The sequence below is a fragment of the Callorhinus ursinus genome, unplaced genomic scaffold, assembly GCF_003265705.2.
Source record: "Callorhinus ursinus isolate GAN/ISIS: 27379988/994484 unplaced genomic scaffold, GSC_fseal_2.0 scaffold25, whole genome shotgun sequence".
In the NCBI taxonomy this organism is placed as follows: Eukaryota; Metazoa; Chordata; class Mammalia; order Carnivora; family Otariidae; genus Callorhinus; species Callorhinus ursinus.
Genome location: NW_027397087.1, coordinates 16,155,150 through 16,175,692, shown reverse-complemented (window position 1 = coordinate 16,175,692; position 20,543 = coordinate 16,155,150). Strand labels below are relative to the sequence as shown.

General features: G+C 38.9%; 1 protein-coding gene and 1 long non-coding RNA gene across 6 annotated transcripts in view; one reads left to right on the top strand and one right to left on the bottom strand.

Moving 5' to 3' along the window:
- Nucleotides 1–18,515, top strand: part of ATP8B4 (ATPase phospholipid transporting 8B4 (putative)) — a 303,343-nt gene extending 284,828 nt beyond the window's left edge. For all 5 annotated transcript variants that reach the window (XM_025883645.2, XM_025883647.2, XM_025883642.2 and 2 more), the window contains 4 exons: nt 2,157–2,402; nt 11,282–11,420; nt 14,538–14,668; nt 16,343–18,515. In XM_025883645.2, the coding sequence (XP_025739430.1) occupies nt 2,157–2,402; nt 11,282–11,420; nt 14,538–14,668; nt 16,343–16,624 (798 nt within the window). In that variant the 3' untranslated portion in view covers nt 16,625–18,515. The remainder of the gene's footprint in view (nt 1–2,156; nt 2,403–11,281; nt 11,421–14,537; nt 14,669–16,342) is intronic.
- On the bottom strand, nt 14,537–17,162 carry LOC141369997 (uncharacterized). The gene is made up of 3 exons (XR_012373621.1): nt 17,095–17,162; nt 15,757–15,783; nt 14,537–15,654 (listed from the first exon to the last, which is right to left on the bottom strand). It is a non-coding gene; the product is annotated as an uncharacterized lncRNA (long non-coding RNA).
- Nucleotides 18,516–20,543: the final 2,028 nt, after the last annotated feature.

The window sequence follows — 20,543 nt, the reverse complement described above, 5'->3', positions numbered from 1 at the left end:
GAAGCCCAATGGCCATGGAGAGAAGGGGCAGTCTTTTGTCTAGCTCAACATGCTTGGGAAGAGAGAAGGGAGGGAATCAGTTACAAAAATGGTGGATCCTTGGCACGCTTATTGCCTTGGAAGGTACTTCCTGGAAGGGGGAAGAAGTCTGGCTGCTTAAGAGGAAGTGGAAGGCTAGCTAGAGGAGTCTCCATGGCACAATTAGAATGTATTATTAAAAAAAAATTTTTTTTTTGGAGGTATATTTGAGGAGACCAGATTTTCTCCAGGCTGTTGTTAGATGTGTTTGCTGGGCCTCATTTTTCTGGCCCAGAGTTAGCTGTCTATTGCAAAATATAAATCTTCACATTATGAGCTCATTCCACTCTCCCATTCTGTGCCTTTGTTAGTTAGTTGTCTCACTTCTTGTGTGTAAAAAGGGCAGTTTGTGAACAACATATTTTGTGGAATTCTATAAAAAGTAATGAACTCCTGAAGACCTTAGATGTAAAGGATTAAGCACATTCATTTCCAAGTACCCATGTTTATAAGTGTTTCTTTTCTTGGTGCTTTGTAGCTGCCCAGAATGTGGAATAAAATAATAAAGCAGTTTCTGGGAAAAGATAGTTGTTGTGCAATTCGAAAAAAAAAATATAATAAGGCCCCTTATTGCCATCAAGTTGAGTGTCTGCCCCTGTCCTTTTCCACTTTGTCAACTTTGGCCCCTAAACTGATCACAGGATCATGGAATGTGATGCTGCAAGGCCTCCATGACTGTCTATGATCCACTCATTTTATAAGGAGGAAACCAAGGCTCAAATCATTGCCCTAAAGCCAGACAGCCAGTGCGTGACAGAACTCAGCCTAATACCAAGCCACCTGACTCAGAGATTGCTCTGCTATTACTATTATTATTATTTACTATCATCATTATTTTATGTATTATTATTTATAGAAGCATCTGTTATTTGTTACTTGCTGAATACATGAACTTAATCATGACTGTGGTCATGTAATGGAGGGGCTGTTGCCTGCCTGTCTGGAGATAAGGAAACTGAGGTTCAGACAGGTTACGTAACAAGTTTAAGACCATACACCTACTAAGCAGTGGAACTGGGGTTTGAACTCAGGGTTGTCTGGTTTCAAAGCCTGTGCATGCAGTTTCACCAGCCACTGACTGGAGAAGGAAGCACCAGCAGCATTTCAAAGTGGGACTTCCTAAAGAGACCACGTCAGTGTACTTCATGGGACTGTATTCAACAAGACCAAGGCCATCCCACAAGCAGGGAGTGGAACTTGGTCTGTCCCCAGAGCTCATGCCTGTGTTGCTCCTTTTTTGGCTGCTTCTCTATTCCTGGTCCTCTGATGTTCTCACTGGTCAGGACTTGCCTCATTTTTGGTTTGGGCATTTGGCTTTGGTGCTCACAGTGTGGTCATCAGCATTACTTTGGATCTGGTTGGAAATGCTGAGTTTCAGGCCCTAACCCCCAACCTTTGGAATCATCATTTGCTCTCCAAGTGATTTGTGTGCACATTAAGTTTGAGAAGCACTGTTTTAGTTTCTCCCAGGACTCTGTTGGGTCCAAACATACCTTCTCATTCTGTTTAAATTTTTTGTCGTGGACAGCTGGTATCAGAATTCTCACTGGGTAGAACACTCAGCTCTTCAGGCTCAGCTTCCTTCCCACTGGAACCCCGCTTGCAATTTCCTCCTTTCCCTGTTCCCCTTCTACTCTCCTCTCACGGTTAGGAACTCAGATTGGCCAAGTCCTACTCTGGAGCTCTCTGCTGCCATCTCCTGACCGCTACCCTCACAGCCTTAGCAATTAATCCCTGGGCCCCATTGGCTGCATGTGATGTACTAGAATTCTGGGAGCACGAGTGCAGCCTCAGGAGAGTAGAGGAAAGAAACTTCATTCTGAAGCCAAGGATCTGGGTGCAAATTCTGGTTCTAAGAACTCTATGATCTCTCATGAGTCTCTCTTGGAGACTCAAGCTCCTCTTCAATAAAATTGGGATCATTTGATTATCTCGGTTATCATGGGAATGAAAACAAGCTAATGAATAGTGTTTATAGGGTATGCTGAGACATATACTTGCTATTTCCCGAGATGGGGAATTCAGGGCCTTTCCAACTTCTCCTCAAGCCTCCTCCACTAACGTAACTTTGTTGACAGGATGTGAGTGACCAGAACAGCATGGACTATCCCCAGCTCTACGAACCTGGACAGCTGAACCTACTGTTTAACAAGCGTAAATTTTTCATCTGCATGGCACATGGCATCTACACCTCACTGGCCCTTTTCTTCATCCCCTATGGAGCCTTTTACAATGTGGCTGGAGAAGATGGGCAGCACATAGCCGACTACCAGTCTTTTGCAGTTACCATGGCTACGTCTTTGGTCATTGTGGTCAGTGTGCAGGTAATCCTCATGCTGAAGATGGCTTTACAACTTTTAAAATTCATTTTCATTGTTGACTGATTTTGTCTACTTGTTGGGGCAAAAAAAAAAAATAATAATAACCCTAAAGGAATCTTGGAGGTTTCTTTTTAACTACACATTTTGAGATGAAAACAGAAAGCTTTAATGTAAATGACCAGATGTGGGAGATTTGCATTCAATGTCTATAACCTCTGTGTTAGTAGAAACCTCACAATTAATTACTTCTTGGGGTTGAGTGTAGTATGTAAAGAGAAATGATTATACTACTGCTTCTTTTTGGGTTTGGAAAAGAAAAGTTTTCCAACAATAGCAGAGAGAAACTTTCCCATGATTTCTATCACTTAATAACTTCCAGGCTTTAAAGTGAGATTTAAAATTTATTTGGTAATACATATCTGTGAAATTATTCAAGAGGTTCATTGTATTTTGGCATATCTGAACCTTAAATTCAGAGAAGCTTTTGTGATAGGGATGATTTTTTGATGATCCATTGACCTCAGTGGGCTTCTTGAGTGTTTCTATTTCCTTTTCAATGCAAACGGTAGACAAAACCATTTAATATCGCGTTAGAGTTCACAAAAGCTTTCCTATTCATTAAAATTTGTACCTCTGGATAGATACAGTAGGCAGTGCGACCTGTTTTTTCTTTTGTTTTCTTTTTTTTTCCAAGGAGCAGATATCAGTCAAGGACTTGATTTTTAGGGTTTAAATTGCCTTTGGTCAGTCTTTTTTCTATCCTATAAACAATCTTTTTTACAAATATTAGCTGCTCATTTCCAACAAAGAATCTCATTAAATCCCAGACTTTCTCTTTGTGACTCAAAAATAAACATTGTGGTAAGTGAATGTAAACATATTGTAACCAAATGTAAACATATTGCTTTTAAAGGACATTTCTTCCATTCCTTGGTCCATCTAAGTGAGTATTATTAAATCTATGCCAGAGCCATCTAACACTTGACATCTTGGGAGTTCATAATTCAGAATCAGGTAGCATCCAAAAACAGAACTAGATTTCTCCACTCAGAAAGTTCCTTTTGGGGTGCCTGGGGGGCTCAGTTGGTTAAGCGACTGCCTTCGGCTCAGGTCATGATCCCAGGGTCCTGGGATTGAGTCCCGCATCGGGCTCCTTACTCTGCAGGGACCCTGCTTCTCCCTCTCCCTCTGCCTGCTATTCCACCTGCTTGTACTCTCTCTCTCTCTCTAATAAATAATCGTTAAAAAAAAAGATTAAAAAAAAGTTTGTCTCTCTTACAACTAAATAAAGCATGCTGTTGCTTTGCAAACCCTCCATGTCTAGTTCCCCTAGGTTCAATTCTGTGGCAGAGAGGGAACTGATGGAGTGACTTGGAAGCATCTTGCAGAGCTAAGATGTTCATTATGATAGTCTATTACTGGGACAAAGTGTATATTACCTTGTAAGAAGCTATTGTTCCATCACTTCTTATAGTTCTTGCCATTATACTGGACACTCCAACCTGTTTTGTTTTGTTGCCTTTTGATCACTGAGCAGATTCTGTGTATACTGTTATATTTCTAGTCTAGAGAATTAGGTGATCTAGTCCTTGCCATGAGGGCACATTTCCAGTTCTCTGGATTCTCCTTCTGATGGGGAGGACGGTTGTGGGACATCTCTTTAGTGGTAACAGCTTATTCACCAGGTCAGGCTTGTTAACTGGTACTCCAAGGGATCATTTGAAAGGTAGTAACTGAGATAAAAAGCCAATATCTAAAGTAAAAAGCAAATGGGAAATATTCTTCAAACTGTCATTAACATCATCTGCTATATAAGTAAGGATAAAATTACGTGGAAAAGACATGAGAGGCATTGCATGTTTAGTGAAACTATTTTTCATAATTCTACAATTTTTGGTTAACATTATCTTTTTTAATTAAAAAAAAAGCTTGTTGATATATATATCTTTTTCCTTGTCCATAATTTATTTTCTTATATGCTATCATAGCAAGGCCAGTCTGTGTTTTTATATTGATTTTAGATTTAGAAGCTCTTTCTCAGTACTTTCCCCATAAAGTACACAGTTCTTGTTGGATGTCATAGTTATGTTTCTCCTTTTTCACAAATTGAGAGACCACAGAAACAGTTTTATTTTAAAAACATTGTTTATTCACAAAAAAAAGACAGAATTTTACATTCTGTCTTTTGGAGTTTTCAAAATAAACCATTCAAGATTTCTTACCTTTGATATCATGGTTTTATAAGAATGATACCTGTACTTCCTCAGAGGGGATTCTTCCTTAGGACCATTGATCCCCCATTTGAGATGTTATGGGTGGGCCTATCTGGGTCTATTTGATTCAGGCCTAATTGGCCATGTGTCTCACCAAGATCCATTCTCTGCCTTCTATCTCCTCAAGGGCAACCATGGTTCTGCCCAACTAGCTTTTCTCTAACATTAGCATTACCATCTTATATAACCGCTGTGCAATTGTCAAAACTATGAAATTAGCATTGGTACAATACTATTAACTGAACTACAGACTTGTTTCAGATTTCCTCAGTTTCTCCATTACTGACCTTTTTCAGTTCCAGGGATCCTACATTGCATATACTTGTAACGTCTCCTTAGTCTCCTGCAGTCAGCTTTCTATAGTCTTTCCTTGTCTTTCATGGATTTGACACTTTTGAGTAACAGTGGTCAGGTGTTTTGTAGAATGTTTCTGGATTTGTCTGATGTTTTCTTAGGAATAGACTGAGATTGGGGATTTGGGGGAAGAATCACAAAAAGGTGATATACCTTCTTGTCACATCCTGTCAGGGAGTGTGTGATATCAGCATGACTTATTAGTGGTGACGGTGACCTCGGTTACTTGTTAAGATGATGTTTTTCAGGTTTCTCCATTGTAAACTATGTTTCCCTTTTCATACTCTATTCGCTAAATCCAGCCCAGTCCCTTCAAGGGGAGAATTAAGCTCCATTTCTTAGCAGAATTTCAAAGAATTGGCTGTCATATGTTAAAACCATAACAGTATAATTTAAAGTTGATATATCAAACTGGGGCCCAAGATTTGCCCAAGACCACACAGTGACTGCACTGCAGGTTTAGGAGTCGGATCCCGTAGTCTTGTTTTCTGAATCAGTGATTTTTAATAAAGGCATTTGTGAGTGTTCCATGAAAAACGTGGGGCAAGCATTTCCTACAACACAAATACCACTGGGCTACAGGGTAGTTAGGCGCACTTGGGAAGCAGTAATGCACACACAGAGTTGTACAGATGGGGGCTGGGTCTCACCCCGTGGTGGCTGTGCCCTTCTTGCCATGTACAAGCTGATGTCCTCTAGATCTTATCCACATACTCCTGTCCCATCGATTTCTACTCCACCTGATATCTCTCTGCCCTCACCCATACTGTCTGCCACTAATTCTGAGTGCTGGAGGGCACTGAAACAGCCGGGAGATTGATGACCTTTTGGCAAGAGAACAAGGTAGGAGAAATCCAGGCTGGAGATGGAGGTCTGGAAGCAGAGTAGGTGTGAGTGAGAATGGACACCAGTTTCCAAGGCATGCTTTGTTTACTGCTGTACTCCAACTTAAACTGCAGCGTCAGACACCAATCAGTTTTTGTTGAATGGATGTAAGGGCAGAAAGATATGAAGAGAGAGATGAAAGTTGAGCAAAGGAAGTGAGAAGAATTCGGTTGAGGTACCCAGCTATCCCTCCTGTTTCAGGTACATGCCCATCTTATCCCTTACCAAAGCAGGCCTTTCCTTGGTGGGAGCCTTCAGAAACCTGTGTCATCATCACTACTGTGAGTGGTATCATGAATTATGCTTAATCCTCTCAGTGCCACTATTCAGTAGGTATTATTGTCCCCTTTTACAGATGAAGCTCAAAGAGGTTAAGTGACTTGCCTGAGGTCACAAAGTGAGTCCCAGATCCAGGGTTGGAACCCAGACCTCTCTGACTCCAGTGCTGTCTGGGGCAAAGTCTTTTATTCTACAGTAAGGCTGGTTAAAATGCAAATTTTCAGGATATATGAGAACAAAGATTAGATTGAACATAAAGGAAGATATCAGATACTTCCATGTCTGTATGGAAGAAGGGGGGAGGGAGGGAGGAAGGAAGGAAGAGAAAGAAAAGAGAAAAGAAAGTAAAAAGAAAAGCGAGAAAGAAAGAAAAAGGAAAGAAAGAAAGAAAGAAAGAAAGAAAGAAAAAGGAAAGAAAGAAAAGAAGAAGAAGAAAGAAAGAAAAGCAAGCAATCCTAAAGCAGAAGCACTGGGGTTTGGAGAACAGAGAATCTCTGGAAGAATAAAGAGGAGAGTTTGGAGTTACTGAAAGCAAACTTGGCCTGCTCGCCTCTGTCAGGGCTTCTGATTTTCAGAGCAACAAGGGCTCCCATTAATTGAACATTTGCTATGCAAAATAATTATTTCTCAGATAATCCCATTCTCTCATTTAATCCTCTTCCCAGTCCTCTGAAACATAAATACTATTACTATAGATAAGAAAATAGACTTGTTAGAGTTCAAGTCACACAGAAAGTGGCAGGCCAGCATTTGAACACAGATCTGATCTCAGGTCCCCAACTCCAAGTCCATGTGGACCTCCTTTCTTTATAGGGAGAAGTGGGACGCTACGGGGAACTCGTGGTCCACCTCTGTCTTCCACAAGGTGATCCCTAGGACACCAGTACCACCCTTGAGTAAAGTGGGAGAGAGACCGTTAATAGGTGATAAACACATAGGTCCTCTTTCAACATGAAAGCGTCAACTTGAGCAATGTAGATTCCCAGTTACTGTCGTTTAGTCTTCCACTTATTTTTATTTCTCAGAAGCCCTGAAAATGTCTGCTTTACCATAGAATTCTCAGACCTGAGCTCATAATGTTCATAGCCATGAAAACTCCACAATTTTGGCTTCAATCAGAAACTTCTGTCTTTAATATATAGAATAATAAGTTTCAGGAGTTTTGTGAATAAGCTCACTTTGACAGCGGCATTAATATCCTTTCCTCGCTGTCTAAGCTTGACTTGTCACTGGGGTAACAACCCCCATGAAATTTCCATGGTCTATAATTACAGTTATAAATCTTTCGTGTCCTGCTGATGCTATAGGCCAAACTTTAGCAGCCTCTATTTTTTTTTTTTTAAATATCAGGTTTTTGGTGTGGTTTTTTTTTTTTTTTGGCTATTTGAATTATATAATGCTCCTTTTAACGTTTCAAACACTATAGAAGTGTTTAAAATAAAATGAACCACCTTCTTTTTCTTCCCCATATTCCCCTGGTTAACTACTATTAGGATTACCGTAGCTTAACTCCCTCCATATTTTTTCTTTGCTTTGGGACATGCACATATGTATTCAAGAAAAAGCAGCATAGCTAGCATATTATTCTGTAATATGCTTTTCTTACTTAACAAGATATTCTGAACAGCTTTCCAAACCAACACATTCAGATATATCTTACTCTTTTTAAGAGTTGCACAGAATTTCACAATATGGATATATAATAATTTATTCATCAGCCCTCTATTGATAGACATTCAGGGTGTTTCTTTTGTTGTTGCTGTTATTGAAACAATGCTACAATGCATATACTAGTATATAAATTTTATGTACTGACAGATAAATTCCTAGAAATGAAATTTCTGGAATGAGAACCAGCTTGTACTGAGATGATGGATGAAGAATGGTATTTTGTTCTTTTTATTGCTAGGTCAGAGAGTATGTGCATTTAAAGTTTCATTAATATTGCTATATTACTTTCCAAAAAGGATTATAGTTGCAGACAAAAGATTTATTAAAAACTATTAGGTAGCTCCAGAATCTTCAGGAGGGCAAATGAACCAGGGAGAACCACAGCCAAGCATAGCACCTCTGGGAGCAACACCCAGCCATATGGCTGCATTGTTGTAGTGAAAACATGATTACTACCTCTTAACAGCTTGGCTATGATCACAGTGGGGTCTGGATGCCAGGTCAGCCACAGATTTCCAGAGAACCACCATGCTTGTCAGATACTGAGAGAAGTGTATTAAATTTTTTTCCTTGTGATTACGATTCTTATCAAGTTCTTGTACTTCCAGGAGATTTTACCTTATATAATCTGAGGCTATGTTATTTGCAGTGTAATGGTTCTTGATTGTTATTTGTTCTTTATAGCTTTTATCTTTTTTATGATAAAATGTTCTTAATCAAATTTCATTTTTTTATATTAGTTTTACTTCTGTTGCTTTTCTGAGCCTGCATATACCTGATATATAATTCAGGCCCATCTTCTCATTTTCATTGCTTTCTTATCTTATTCTTTTGGGTTTTCTCCTTTGATAAGGGAGTTAAACTACTCATTTTTATTGTAGTAACATATACTTTATCTTGCTCCTTTCATGTTACTTTATGATTACTTTAAATTCTTTATTTCCATTTTTTCCTTTTCATACTCGGAGGCAACACGATTTTTAAATATCTTATTTGTCATAATTTATAAGCTTTACTATTATATTCCCATTTTACTAGTGATTTCTCCCATTTTCATAGTCATTTAAATCTCTATTTCCATATTGATATGCCAAAATTAAATAATAACTATATCCTTCACCAGTTGTTTCACTATCTTGTTCCCACACCTTCCCTTCTCCACTTCCAAATTAAATAGTTTTGGAAATGTATCTACTTATTTCTCCCTCCCTGTTCCTACTCCCTGCTCCTACTCCCCTCTTGTATGTTAGTAATCTAGAATTGTAGTTTCATTGTGTTATTAAATGCTCCTTTAACATATGTTTTGACCATTGCAGATTTTTTCTAAGTTAATACTGTAGCTCATCTTCACATTATTACTCATTTAGAGCCAACTATACATTATAAGAATCATTGCTCACCACCATTTTTATGCTCTTTCTTCCACTCTTTTGAAGTCTTTGTCCTAATTGAATTTTTATTTGCAGCAATTTCCTTGAGTAATTTCTTCAGAAGGGGACATAGATGTTATACTTTGGAGCTCAAAGCTTTTTTTTTTTTTCCCCCTTTACGCTTAAATGATACATTGGATGGGCATGAGATTCTTGAGTCAGAGACTTTTGCTTTAGTTACTTGGTAAATGTTGTTCCACTATACCCAGTTTTAGTGCAGCGGTTTGACATTAGCTTGATTCTCTTTCCTTCAGAGGTAATATATTCTCTGTTTGGAAGTCTGTGTTCTTTGTCTTGGGGCTTCACAAATGTCACTAGAATGGAACTTCGTTCTTTAATTTTCCTAGGAGTTTAGAGTGCCCTCTCAATCTGAAAATTTTGCTATTTGTTCACAATAGCAGAGCAGTTTTCTTCTGTCATTTCTTTGATTGCTACTTCTTTCTTTTTCTCTAAGATGCCATTATTTGTATGTTGGGCCCATGGATCTGTAATCTATGGATTTGCCATCCATGTCTCATATCTTTTTGCACATGGTTTCCATTTCTTCAAGTTTTTTGCTCTGTGTTGTAAGATATTATTTCCATTTGTTTTTTCCAGAATATTAATTCAGTTCTCATCAGTGACTATTCTTATTTGGTTTCTCTATTGAATTTTTAAATTCAGAAATAATGTTTTTTTCTTCCAGAATTTTTTTTCTGTGATCTAATTTCATCCCCTTAAGAATTCTCATTACATTTTTTTTGGTTATAGTGCTTGTCTGTCTTTTCCATTAGTTCTGCCTCAATAGGAGCCACCTGCTCTTTTTTTTTTTCCTTTTCTTCTCTCTCTCTCTTTTTTCAGTTGAGTCCTCTTTAATTGGTTGTGATTTTTCTACTCATACCCACGCAGTTCAGGCTATTGGTGTCTCTTGATGGTGATGAATTGACAGGTGGGGGAAGGTACAGTTGAACATTTTGGCCTAATGTCTTGGCAGCCACATGAGCTGGAACACTAGCATCTCTTTGCTGAGGATGGATGGGAGGGCTCTCTCTTCTCAGGGCTCTTGAGAGAAAAAAGCTGTCCTTTTATAACCCCTGCAGTTTATATTCAAGCCTGCCAAAATTTTTTTAGTGGGGCAAGATTTTAAAAACAGTAAACTTCAAGTGGGAAGAGGAAGTGTGTCTCCATATGCAGAGAAGGGTCTATTTACTGTGTAAGTAGGACCCCCTCAGACAGGTGAGAAATCTGTGGTCTTGAAGCAGACTCTGCTAGAAATGCAAACCCTCACTTGGACCACTTGGGGCCTCAGAGATGCAAATAATGTTGCCAGAACCTACTTGTTTGTCTCTGAAAACTCAGGGTTCATATTTGCCAGTGGTATCCTTGCTTCCCTGATAGCAGGCCCTTTTTAGCTGTGTTGCCACAAGTTATTGGAAGAGAGAAGAGCTTGTGAACATGCTCCCAGGTCACCATGAATCCTCACATCTGAATTTTACGACAAAAGAGGATTAAGGATTTTCTCTGTTATTAATTAAATAATTTAAGAAAAAGCATCAGCAAAATGAGTTAGAATATTGGTGTACAACAGAGTATGCCTATGTAAAACAGTCATGTGAAAACTTATGTACAGATTATAAAATGTTGCAGTGGCTCACTACTGAAGATTTTTTTTTTTCAACAGAAATGCTTTAAGAGCAATTTGGAAAGTAACTTTGAAATTAGAAATCATTGTTTTCTTATTTCTCACATAAAAGAAGATTAACATTTTATCTCCTGATTCAACCTTGGCAGCTATAATGGCTTGCAGATATAAGTTCTGAAGTCAGTTGTCTACCAGAAATGTCAGGTCAGTTCCCAGTGCTGTGCAGAAAATAGGAGTGCCTGTGGTTGGCTGGTAGTTAGATAGGTGCAACCATCTCTTCACAGAGCAGTTCTGGGAAAACATCACTCAGTAAAATGATACTCTTTTAATCCTCAAAGCCCTCCCCTTTGCATTTGACTTCATTTACAGATAGCCTTGGATACCAGTTACTGGACTGTCATTAATCATGTCTTCATCTGGGGCAGCGTTGCCACTTACTTCTCCATTTTATTTACCATGCACAGTAAGGGCATCTTTGGCATCTTCCCAAACCAGTTTCCATTTGTTGGTAAGTTGAGTCCTATTATCTATGGGAGCCTAATGTCATGCTGTCATTTATTTGTCTTTGTAATTTATTTTCTGTGTCGGGTGGGACTAAGGATGACTAATAATCTTTTCTCTAGGAATGGAGGGAGCCAGACATCTGAAGGCTTTCAGGCTTGAGAAGAGTTCCAAAAGATTAGTTTCTGCTATCCCTGACAGATATAGAAGAATCACTGTGATAGCTGCTTATAGGGTCCCAACAGCCCAGATGTAATTGATTGTCCCTTTGCAAATAAGAGGCATAGCACATATATCAGGGCTACCTGAAGGTCTGTAAAAAACATGTATAATAGAGGGAAGAGAAAGAAATCTTAGGTTCTTCCTTTTATCCCACATTATCACCACTGTCACTGCCAAAGTGCACCTGTAGAACTTACTTGCATTCAGATAGGAAAGAAATGATGTATAATTTAGAGCAGTCTAAGAATTGCTGGACATTAGTCCATAAGAGGCACAAAGAGTAGCCTCTGTAGTTAGACAGCCAGGGCTCAGGTGTCAGCTCTGCCACTTAAATGCTGGGTGACCTTTGGGCAGATTTCTTTTTCTTTTCATGCCTTGATGTCTTAAATTATAAACTGGAGATATTAATAGTTTCTATTTTCATAGGAAATGTGAGGGTTACATGAGACAATGCATATGAAATGCTTAGCATGGAGCCTGGTACATCGTACTTTTTTATTAAGTGGTAACCCTAATGATGGTGATGATGAAGATGATGATTCAAGCAAATGTGTCTTGATTACTGGTTGGGAACACTGCAGAGTGATTTGAACAGCAGATGGGTAGCACAGGAATTCCAAAAATACCTTAAAACTCTGAGATTCTGTAATACTACAAAGAGCGTACATCTGGTCTATGGACTGTACCACCATTGTGTCCCACATTTCAAAATGATTCCCAGAGGGCCACTGAGCTTTACTACACAATGAGGCTATTAATATACTTTCTTAGAAGTTTTGAAGTCTCTAATCTGTGAGATAAGTTGGTAACAGTGATGTTTCTCAGTTTGTCCCAACAAACCGGAAAAGGGAGATGCACAGTGTCAACCTTCTTGAGCTTAATCAGGTGAGACTGAGATTTGCATCCACTAGTTAAGGAATTCAGTCTAAGAAATACAGAAAAATAATTCTTAGAAAACTGATTCATGTAGAATGCAAAAGAAGAGCAACTATAGGGTTATACATTTCCACTGATGCAAAGACACCTGAAATTATAATTCCAATTAAATGCACACATATACTTAACAATGTTGTTCTCCATCTTTTGCCTTGCTTTGCATGTACATGGAAATCTTTACATTGCACCATTCACACTTATATGTAACATTAACATTTTGTTTTCCAAAAGACTACAACTATGTAGAAACAGGATGGTTATGAATAAGAATAAGCATATTACAAAAGACCTTTAACTATTTCTAGGGTTTTTTTTTTCCTTTATTTTTTCTTTTTATTTTCTTCCTTTCTTCTTCTTCTTCTTCTTCTTCTTCTTCTTCTTCTTCTTCTTCTTCTTTCTTCTTTCTTCTTTCTTCTTTCTTCTTTCTTCTTTCTTCTTTCTTCTTTCTTCTTTCTTCTTTCTTCTTTCTTCTTTCTTCTTCTTCTCCTCCTCCTCCTCCCCCTCCCCCTCCCCCTCCCCTTCCCCTTCCTTCTTCTCCTTCTTTCTTCTTTCTTCTTCTTCTTCCTTTTGGTTGCCAAATCTGAAAGTTCAGTGCATTGACAAGAAGATTTCTAGTCCTAAGAGAGCATTTTAGCACGCATAATGAGCCTGGAATGCCTCAACTGGAGAAAGTAGTTTGTGTGGGGACCACTCTCTCCAGCTAAGCACATGCCATTCCAGGAATTAATTACTGAGCTCCAATGAGACTTCTCAAAAGTTAGATCAACATTGGGGTTTAAGGAAAAAAAAAATGTCCTTAGTAACCAGCAGCAAGCAGGAGTGTGGTTTTAAAGTGAAGCTTGTTTTCCCAGCCATGCCTGGGGGTGCTAAGCTTCAGGGAGCTCAAAGAGACATTTAATTTATTGAATCAAGTTTGTTTCTGCCCAGAAACAAGAGACATTTAATTTATTATACTTGGAGATAGCTGTAATCTTCTGCTCTTGGTGGGCAGATTCTATCCTCCAAAGCCAGAAAATACAGACATACCAATCAGTAGCCAAGCCCTCATACCCAAAACACATTCAAATGGTTGTTAACACTTTAGCTTTGGGAGAGGGGATGTAGATAATTGGAGGTATTGTGGCAAATCCCTGACAGCCAACAGGGACAGAAGTTTATTTTGGTGATATAAACAGGGTTGACATGTTCCTGTAGAATTTGTCTGCTTAACTGACCATTATTGTTTTGTTTAAACAAACATCCCAGTATATGAGGTGTGAGTATAAAGTAAGGAAACCGGCTTCAGGCTTGGGAATGAGTTTCACCACAGTATTGCACTAGCATGTTGGATGACTGCATTAGCAGTCTGCCAGTGAGAGGAATGCTCTTTTCACAAACCCAAGAGCATGTCTGATCTCCTTGGAATCTTGAGTTCTTCATAACCCAGTGAATATCAGAGAAATCAGCAAGTCCCTTTGAGGCAAGTTTTCTGAGGCTGCTGCCTGAATTGTAAAGGTTGGCCCTATATTAGGTAAAGCTCTCCAGTCACCAAAGGTATTGAGATTGTACCTGCACCCCAGACATATGTTGTATAGTTTTGACATGGCACTTTTATTGAGGAGTCTAAGAGCAAATGTGCCTTTTAAAAATAATGGCTTCTTTGTAGTCAAGGGATCTTGAGGCTCCATGAGAAAATTCTACCTCATGAGTGAAGCTGGACTGAGTCTAGATCAGAGAGCACTTGGCTCTGATTGGCTATCTCCAAGTGATTGGGCCATGAAGTAGTTCCCAAGGGTGGTGATCATACCATTCTTGCCTTCTCATCACCTCTGAATATACTATATACCGTGGAAGACACCTAGTGGTTCTCCCTAGGTAGCCCAAACCTCACCATTTCAAAAAAGACCTTATGGGAATAGACAAGGAGCCTTTTTTTCAATAATTCAGTGTATTTTGTATAATTATGTATATTTTTCCTTAATAATAGGAAATGCACGACATTCTTTGACCCAGAAGTGCATCTGGCTTGTTATTCTCTTAACAACAGTAGCATCAGTTGTGCCTGTGGTGGTAGTCAGATTTTTGAAGATGGATTTATGCCCAACCCTGAGTGACCAGGTATGTTGCAGTGCTGATAAGTACTTGAAGGGCTGATTCTTGGCTCTTGGAATCATGTCTTTCTCTTTCTGATTTGGAAGCCCAGGAAAGGGCTAATGAACTTCCCACTGGAAACACCCATAGGTATACATCATCACATACCAGTAAATGGAACTGCCCACATCTGAATGTAGTAGCTTTGTGAATGTTAATGAAGAGAAATGTCTAGACTAAATGTGGGTGGGGAGTCATGAATTACAAGTTAAGTTGGGCATTTCTAAAAGTTGACTTTAAAAAAAGAAGCTGGCAGCATTTTGGACAACTATTCTAAGGCAAAGGCAAACTATAAGGAAAGTTACTGACATGTGGGCAAGTAAAGGATAGAGTAAAAGAGAGACAAGCAAGGTATGAGGTGAAGGGACTCAGTTTTTGTAGAAGTATGGTAGCAGATTCAGAAACGTAAGGAGATGCTACCTTCTGAACAGATTAAGAAAGGGAACAGCAACATGATGACTGGATGGAAAAATATAAAGTTGAAAGGAAAATAGAACAGATTGTAGAAATCCTTAAGCCAAGGGATTAACAGCCCAGATTTCATGAGAAGAGTAGTAGAAGCAAGACAATGTCAAGTTATGTCAGGACCCAGATAGAAAAAAAGGAGAAAGAAACAGGAGATGCACATTTGTGGTGGCATCATGAGAAGGGGCAAACACTGGTGGGGTGAGTGACCAGGCCAATGATACTGAGAGGAACTGAGGCAGAACTTCCCTTACCAGGATATCCTCCACATTCTGAGGCCAAAGCATGTGAAGATTCCTTCTGAAATGATTCATAGATTCCCCTGTTAGATCTGTCCTTTTCTTTTGGCTCCGTGAGCTCATTCTGATGTAAACTCAGAAAATGATGGATGAGCTGAAGGAAAGAAGATGATGTTCATTTCTTCCAGTATGTAGTCAGATCATGATCTTCTGCTTTTAATGGCTTTCTCCTGACATGAAAGTCGGAATCTAAGAGATCAGCCGGATTAGAGAACAAGGCGGCTTACACCAAACATTGGATATTTTTCTCCTCATCTTTACAGGGAAATGAAAGAAATATTGGAAACCCACCCAAATGATGTTGAGTTCTTCAGAAGGCTGCAAAAAAAAAAAAAAAATCCAAAGGAAGTCAAAACCCTCAAAATCTCATGATATACTGACCTACCACAAGAGTTGGGAATTTCTGACTCTCATTTTCTAAATTTTCTCTTGGTCCAGTTACTAACGACTATTGGATCATGAGAATTTCCCTTGAGAGGGAAAAGGCCTATTTTGGGGAAATGGGACTATAGATGGTTATACTGACTGTGTTTGGATGTTAGAAGAGCCTTCTGTACAAAACTAAGTTCCTATTCATTTAAGATGGATGTATAAGAAGGACACAGTAATGGAACTTGTCTTAACACTTCTCATTTAATAGTCTCTTGGTAGTAATAAAAACTGACCAGTGCCCAGTGTAATCTTTTGGGTGGAAGATTTCTTGTTGTTTTTTGTTTGTTTGTTTTTTGTTTTTGTGAAATGCTTCCTTTTACAATGAAGGTGAGTATTTTGTTATTGTTGATGTTTCTACTGAAAGAACTTTCTCTTCATGAAGTGGCCCAGGGCCTGGAATCTGTCATTTGGAGGCATCATCTCACTCTGTCTCCTTCCTCTTCAGATCCGTCAGAGGCAAAAGGCTCAAAAGAAGACAAGGCCCTTACATAGCCGAAGGCCTCAGACTCGCAGGTCAAGCTCAAGAAGATCTGGATATGCTTTTGCTCACCAAGAGGGCTACGGAGAGCTTATCACATCTGGAAAAAATATGCGAGCTAAAAACCCACCCCTAACCTCAGGGTTGGAAAAGACACTGTATAATAGCACTAGCTGGATTGAAAATTTCTGCAAGAAAACCACAGACACTGTGAGCAGCTTTAGCCAGGATAAAACAGTGAAACTGTGAGTCAAGATGAACTTGAACCACATAGTGACTTTTCACTTCAGCTAGAGCTGAAATTCAGCTCCAAAGTTTGGGATCAGGGGCTGGGGTGGGACAGATTGCCTCACGTCATTTAAATCTGTGGCAGACAGCTGCCGGTGGCCAGATGGTCACTGTCTAAGTTGTGATTTGCTGGGCAAAGGCCTCACCATACAAGCAGAAGTTTTCATCAACCTAGATACCAACTGACCTCAACTTTAGAATCTTATTTGTGGAGAAAAACTTGTAAATCTGCATATACATTGAGTGGATCTTCAAGTGGATAAAATGGTGCATTTGGAAGGTATACATCCCAGCTGTGAAAAAGCATGCTTGTTGACAAACACATGTAAGATCAACCTTTCCCAAGGTATATTTTTAAGATGTACAACATACATTATGGTGCTTTCAGACTAAGAGCAGCTTGTGACTCTTTAGTCTTGATATCTACATACCTGTGTTTTTACCCAGGAGAACACATCACCTTCATGGCCTGAAGAATAGAAAAACATGTTGGTGTTCCTCATCTTTTTTTTTACTGGTCTAAAGACAAAGTAGGTTGGAGCATCTTAACAGTGGGATAAGCTAGGAATTTGGTCAAATGTATTCACAAAGCTCTCAGGGATATGTTCATGAAATGTCCAAGAGAGGTTCTCTATTAAGTATTCCAAATACTTTCCAATGACTTTGATAACAACCTCAGTAGCAACTTACCCTGCATCATCCAGAACCATTAATGAAACCAGCATAGCATTGGGATTTCACACTTTAATGATAATATTCCAAACAGTGTATGGGTAAATACGTTCAATATTTCCAATTTTAAAAAGTTTAAACAAACTCTTCAATTACTATTTAAATACTCAGGCTTAAGTCTTTCATAGTTAGCTGCTTTTGATATTTAGCTGTCATGTTTATAATTTAAACATAAACATATGTAGATAAAGTTAGTTTTCTGGAGTTGTTCCAGTACAGATTTCCAGTCCACATGTGAGTCACCAGTTTAGTTCCTGTAAAAGAATTCAGGCAGATTTGTGTTCAGACTCCAGCTCTATTACTTCTTACCTCTATAACCTTGGGCAGGTAACGTGCCTCCTTTGAAACTCACTTTCTTCCTCTGTAAATGAGGATATACTACCTACCTCATGTGGTTGTTTGAGGATTATCAAAGCACAAATTCTTAAATCATTGAAACCATAATTCTCATATGAATGGAGTTCCATTTAACTCATCATAAGAATAACAGCAATTTGAAGAGAATGTGAAGAATGGGAATTTAATCAGTAGGAAAGACCTTGATGAAATGAGATTGTAAAGTAAGACATTAAAACTGGTTAGCATCCTACAAAGAAATAAAATTATCACCCTGGAGGTAAATTTCTCTATCAGAAAGTGCAAATAAAACATCATCATGCTTTATCAATTTTCTGTAAGTCCACCTCCAACTTGACAAGGCACCTAATCTGGTCTCTGTTGAATTATTACTCAAAGTTATCTTTCCCAAGAGAGCCAGATGGCCCTTGGGTGAGTTTGATGGATAATAGGCTAGCATGATATTAATAGATGACACAATCCCTTTTTTCTTTGTGTTTTTGTTTTTTGTTTTGTTTTGTTTTGGGGTTTTTTTTTTTGGTTATACTTTCCTAGTCTGGGATATTTTTTCCTGAATGGGACCAAATAAGATATATGTAAAAGACCCTAATACAGTGTTTTAATCATAGTAAATACTAAGGTATTCCCTTTCCACACATGCCTGCATGGACTTACCCAGATACTAGTTTTCAGTGTCAAACTTGTCATTAGTTTCACTGTGTTTGCTTGCTTTTTGTAACATTTTTGAAAGATTTGAAAACCTTTAATAAATGTTTTGGCACTATTGGTGTTTGATGTTGTGTGTATTCTTTATTGGGAACTCATGGGGGAGATTTTCTGTCACATTGGTCAACTGATTTTTTTTTTTTCCCCTCTCCTTTACATGCCTGAGGAAAATGCATATCATTCCTAGGATCAGAGTCAAGAATCAAATGAACTGATTGGACCTCTGTGTGAGGAATGGGAGAGACCAGGTTTGCAAGTTTGCAAGTTCAGTTCAAATTAAATAAGGCTGTTTAAAAAAAGATAATGTGGATGATTGTGAGAGAAACACATGATCAGTTTACTTTGGCCCCATGAGGTCCAAATAAGCTGCCACACCCATTACGAGATCATTCAATTCCAAGTGCCAGAGATTACTTCGAACCTGAAGATAAAGAGCCTGAGGGGTGGGGGATGATGGTGGTGCACTGGGGAATAATAAAATTTTAATTTTACATAAATATTATCAGATTATTTGAAAAAAAAAAACTTTCTAGATTCAGGACTGAAGTTGGTAACCTTGTGTTTTAAAGTCTCAGTCCCAAGTTTCGAGGTCTTACAGGCCATTGCGAGTCCTACTTCCTTGCCTTAGATCTGCTATCTTTGTGTCTCTCCCCTGCCTGCAGGTGTACATACCTACAAAGGAAAGAAGAGAGAGGGTTGAAGAGAACAAGAGCCCTAAAGCAAGAGAGGAAGAAAGGAGTGAAGGGAAGGAGGGAGGAAAGGAGAACAGGATGGTGTCCAGTTATATCCCTCTTAAGGTGATACAACTTTTTGAAAAATAAATTTAATTCCTTAAAGAAAAAAGAATAGATTATATTTGCGATTGAGAAGTGAATACTAAAACCTCCTTCATAGTTGGTGTGAGAGCAAGAAAATTTTATCTGAAAGGGGGCCAGGAACTCTGGCTTCTCGTCACAGTAATACCACAGATTTATGTGAGGCGGGTCCTCCCTGACTCCACCTGACTTCCCCAGGCCTTAGTGTCCCAATCCATCAACGGACAAATTAGGCAGTATGGTCACAAAGACCTTTCCTCATTCACCCACTGTGTGAGCTGGTCTTGCCAGTACTGCCCACAGTGTATTTGCAAATGTTTTTAATTGGAAAGAGAGAAGAGAGACTAGGCTGGATGCTCTCTTGAGTGCAAGGCTTGGGTCTTGTACTGGTTTGTGTTTCTCTAGAACAGCCCCGGGAGTCCTAACGTCTCCAGGTCTCTGTCAGTTCACCACAGAGGTGCTAAACACTATAGTTGTGTTTTGCCTGGGTCAGTTGAACACACTAAGTTTCTTGCTAAGGATTCACTAAGATCTTAAACCCACACTCACTTTTCCTCTCTGCCACTTTAAATATCAAAGGTATAGAGAAACAAGGTAAAATACTCATCATGCCCACTAGGAAGAGGGCCATTTTAAAGTCCTCTCTATCTTGTCCCTGGGCCTAGAGGGGATTCTTTGGGCCTCTGCTTCCTTAGGATTCGAGGTAAAACAACGGAGCTTGAGTACTTTCCTTCATAGTTACGTGGAACTTTTCAGTTTATGCACCAACTGAAATGTTTCACTTTATGTACCAGTCTGTATATTTACACAAATTGGATATTTTGAGCCTTACAAAAAATGAGGTGGTCAAGACGTTTATGGTTCTTTGGGATTTTTTGTTTTGTTTTGCTTATGATTTTAATTGCAGTATAGTTAACATTCAGTGTTATATTAGTTTCAGGTGTATAATATAGTGACTCAGCAATTCTATGCATTACTCAGGGCTCATCCTGACAAGTGTGCTCTTAACCCCCTTCACCTATTTCACCCCTCCCCCCCACCTCCCCTCTGGTAACCATCAGTTTCTGTAATTAGGGGTCTGTTTTATGGTTTGTCTTTTTGTTGTTGTTGGATTGTTTCACAAATTCCACATATTAGTGAAATCATAGGGTGTTTGTCCTTTCTCTAACTTATTTCACTTAACATTTTACCCTCTGGCTCCATCCATGTTGTTGAAAATGGCAAGATTTCATTCTTTTTTATGGCTGAATAATATTTCACATGAGTGAAAT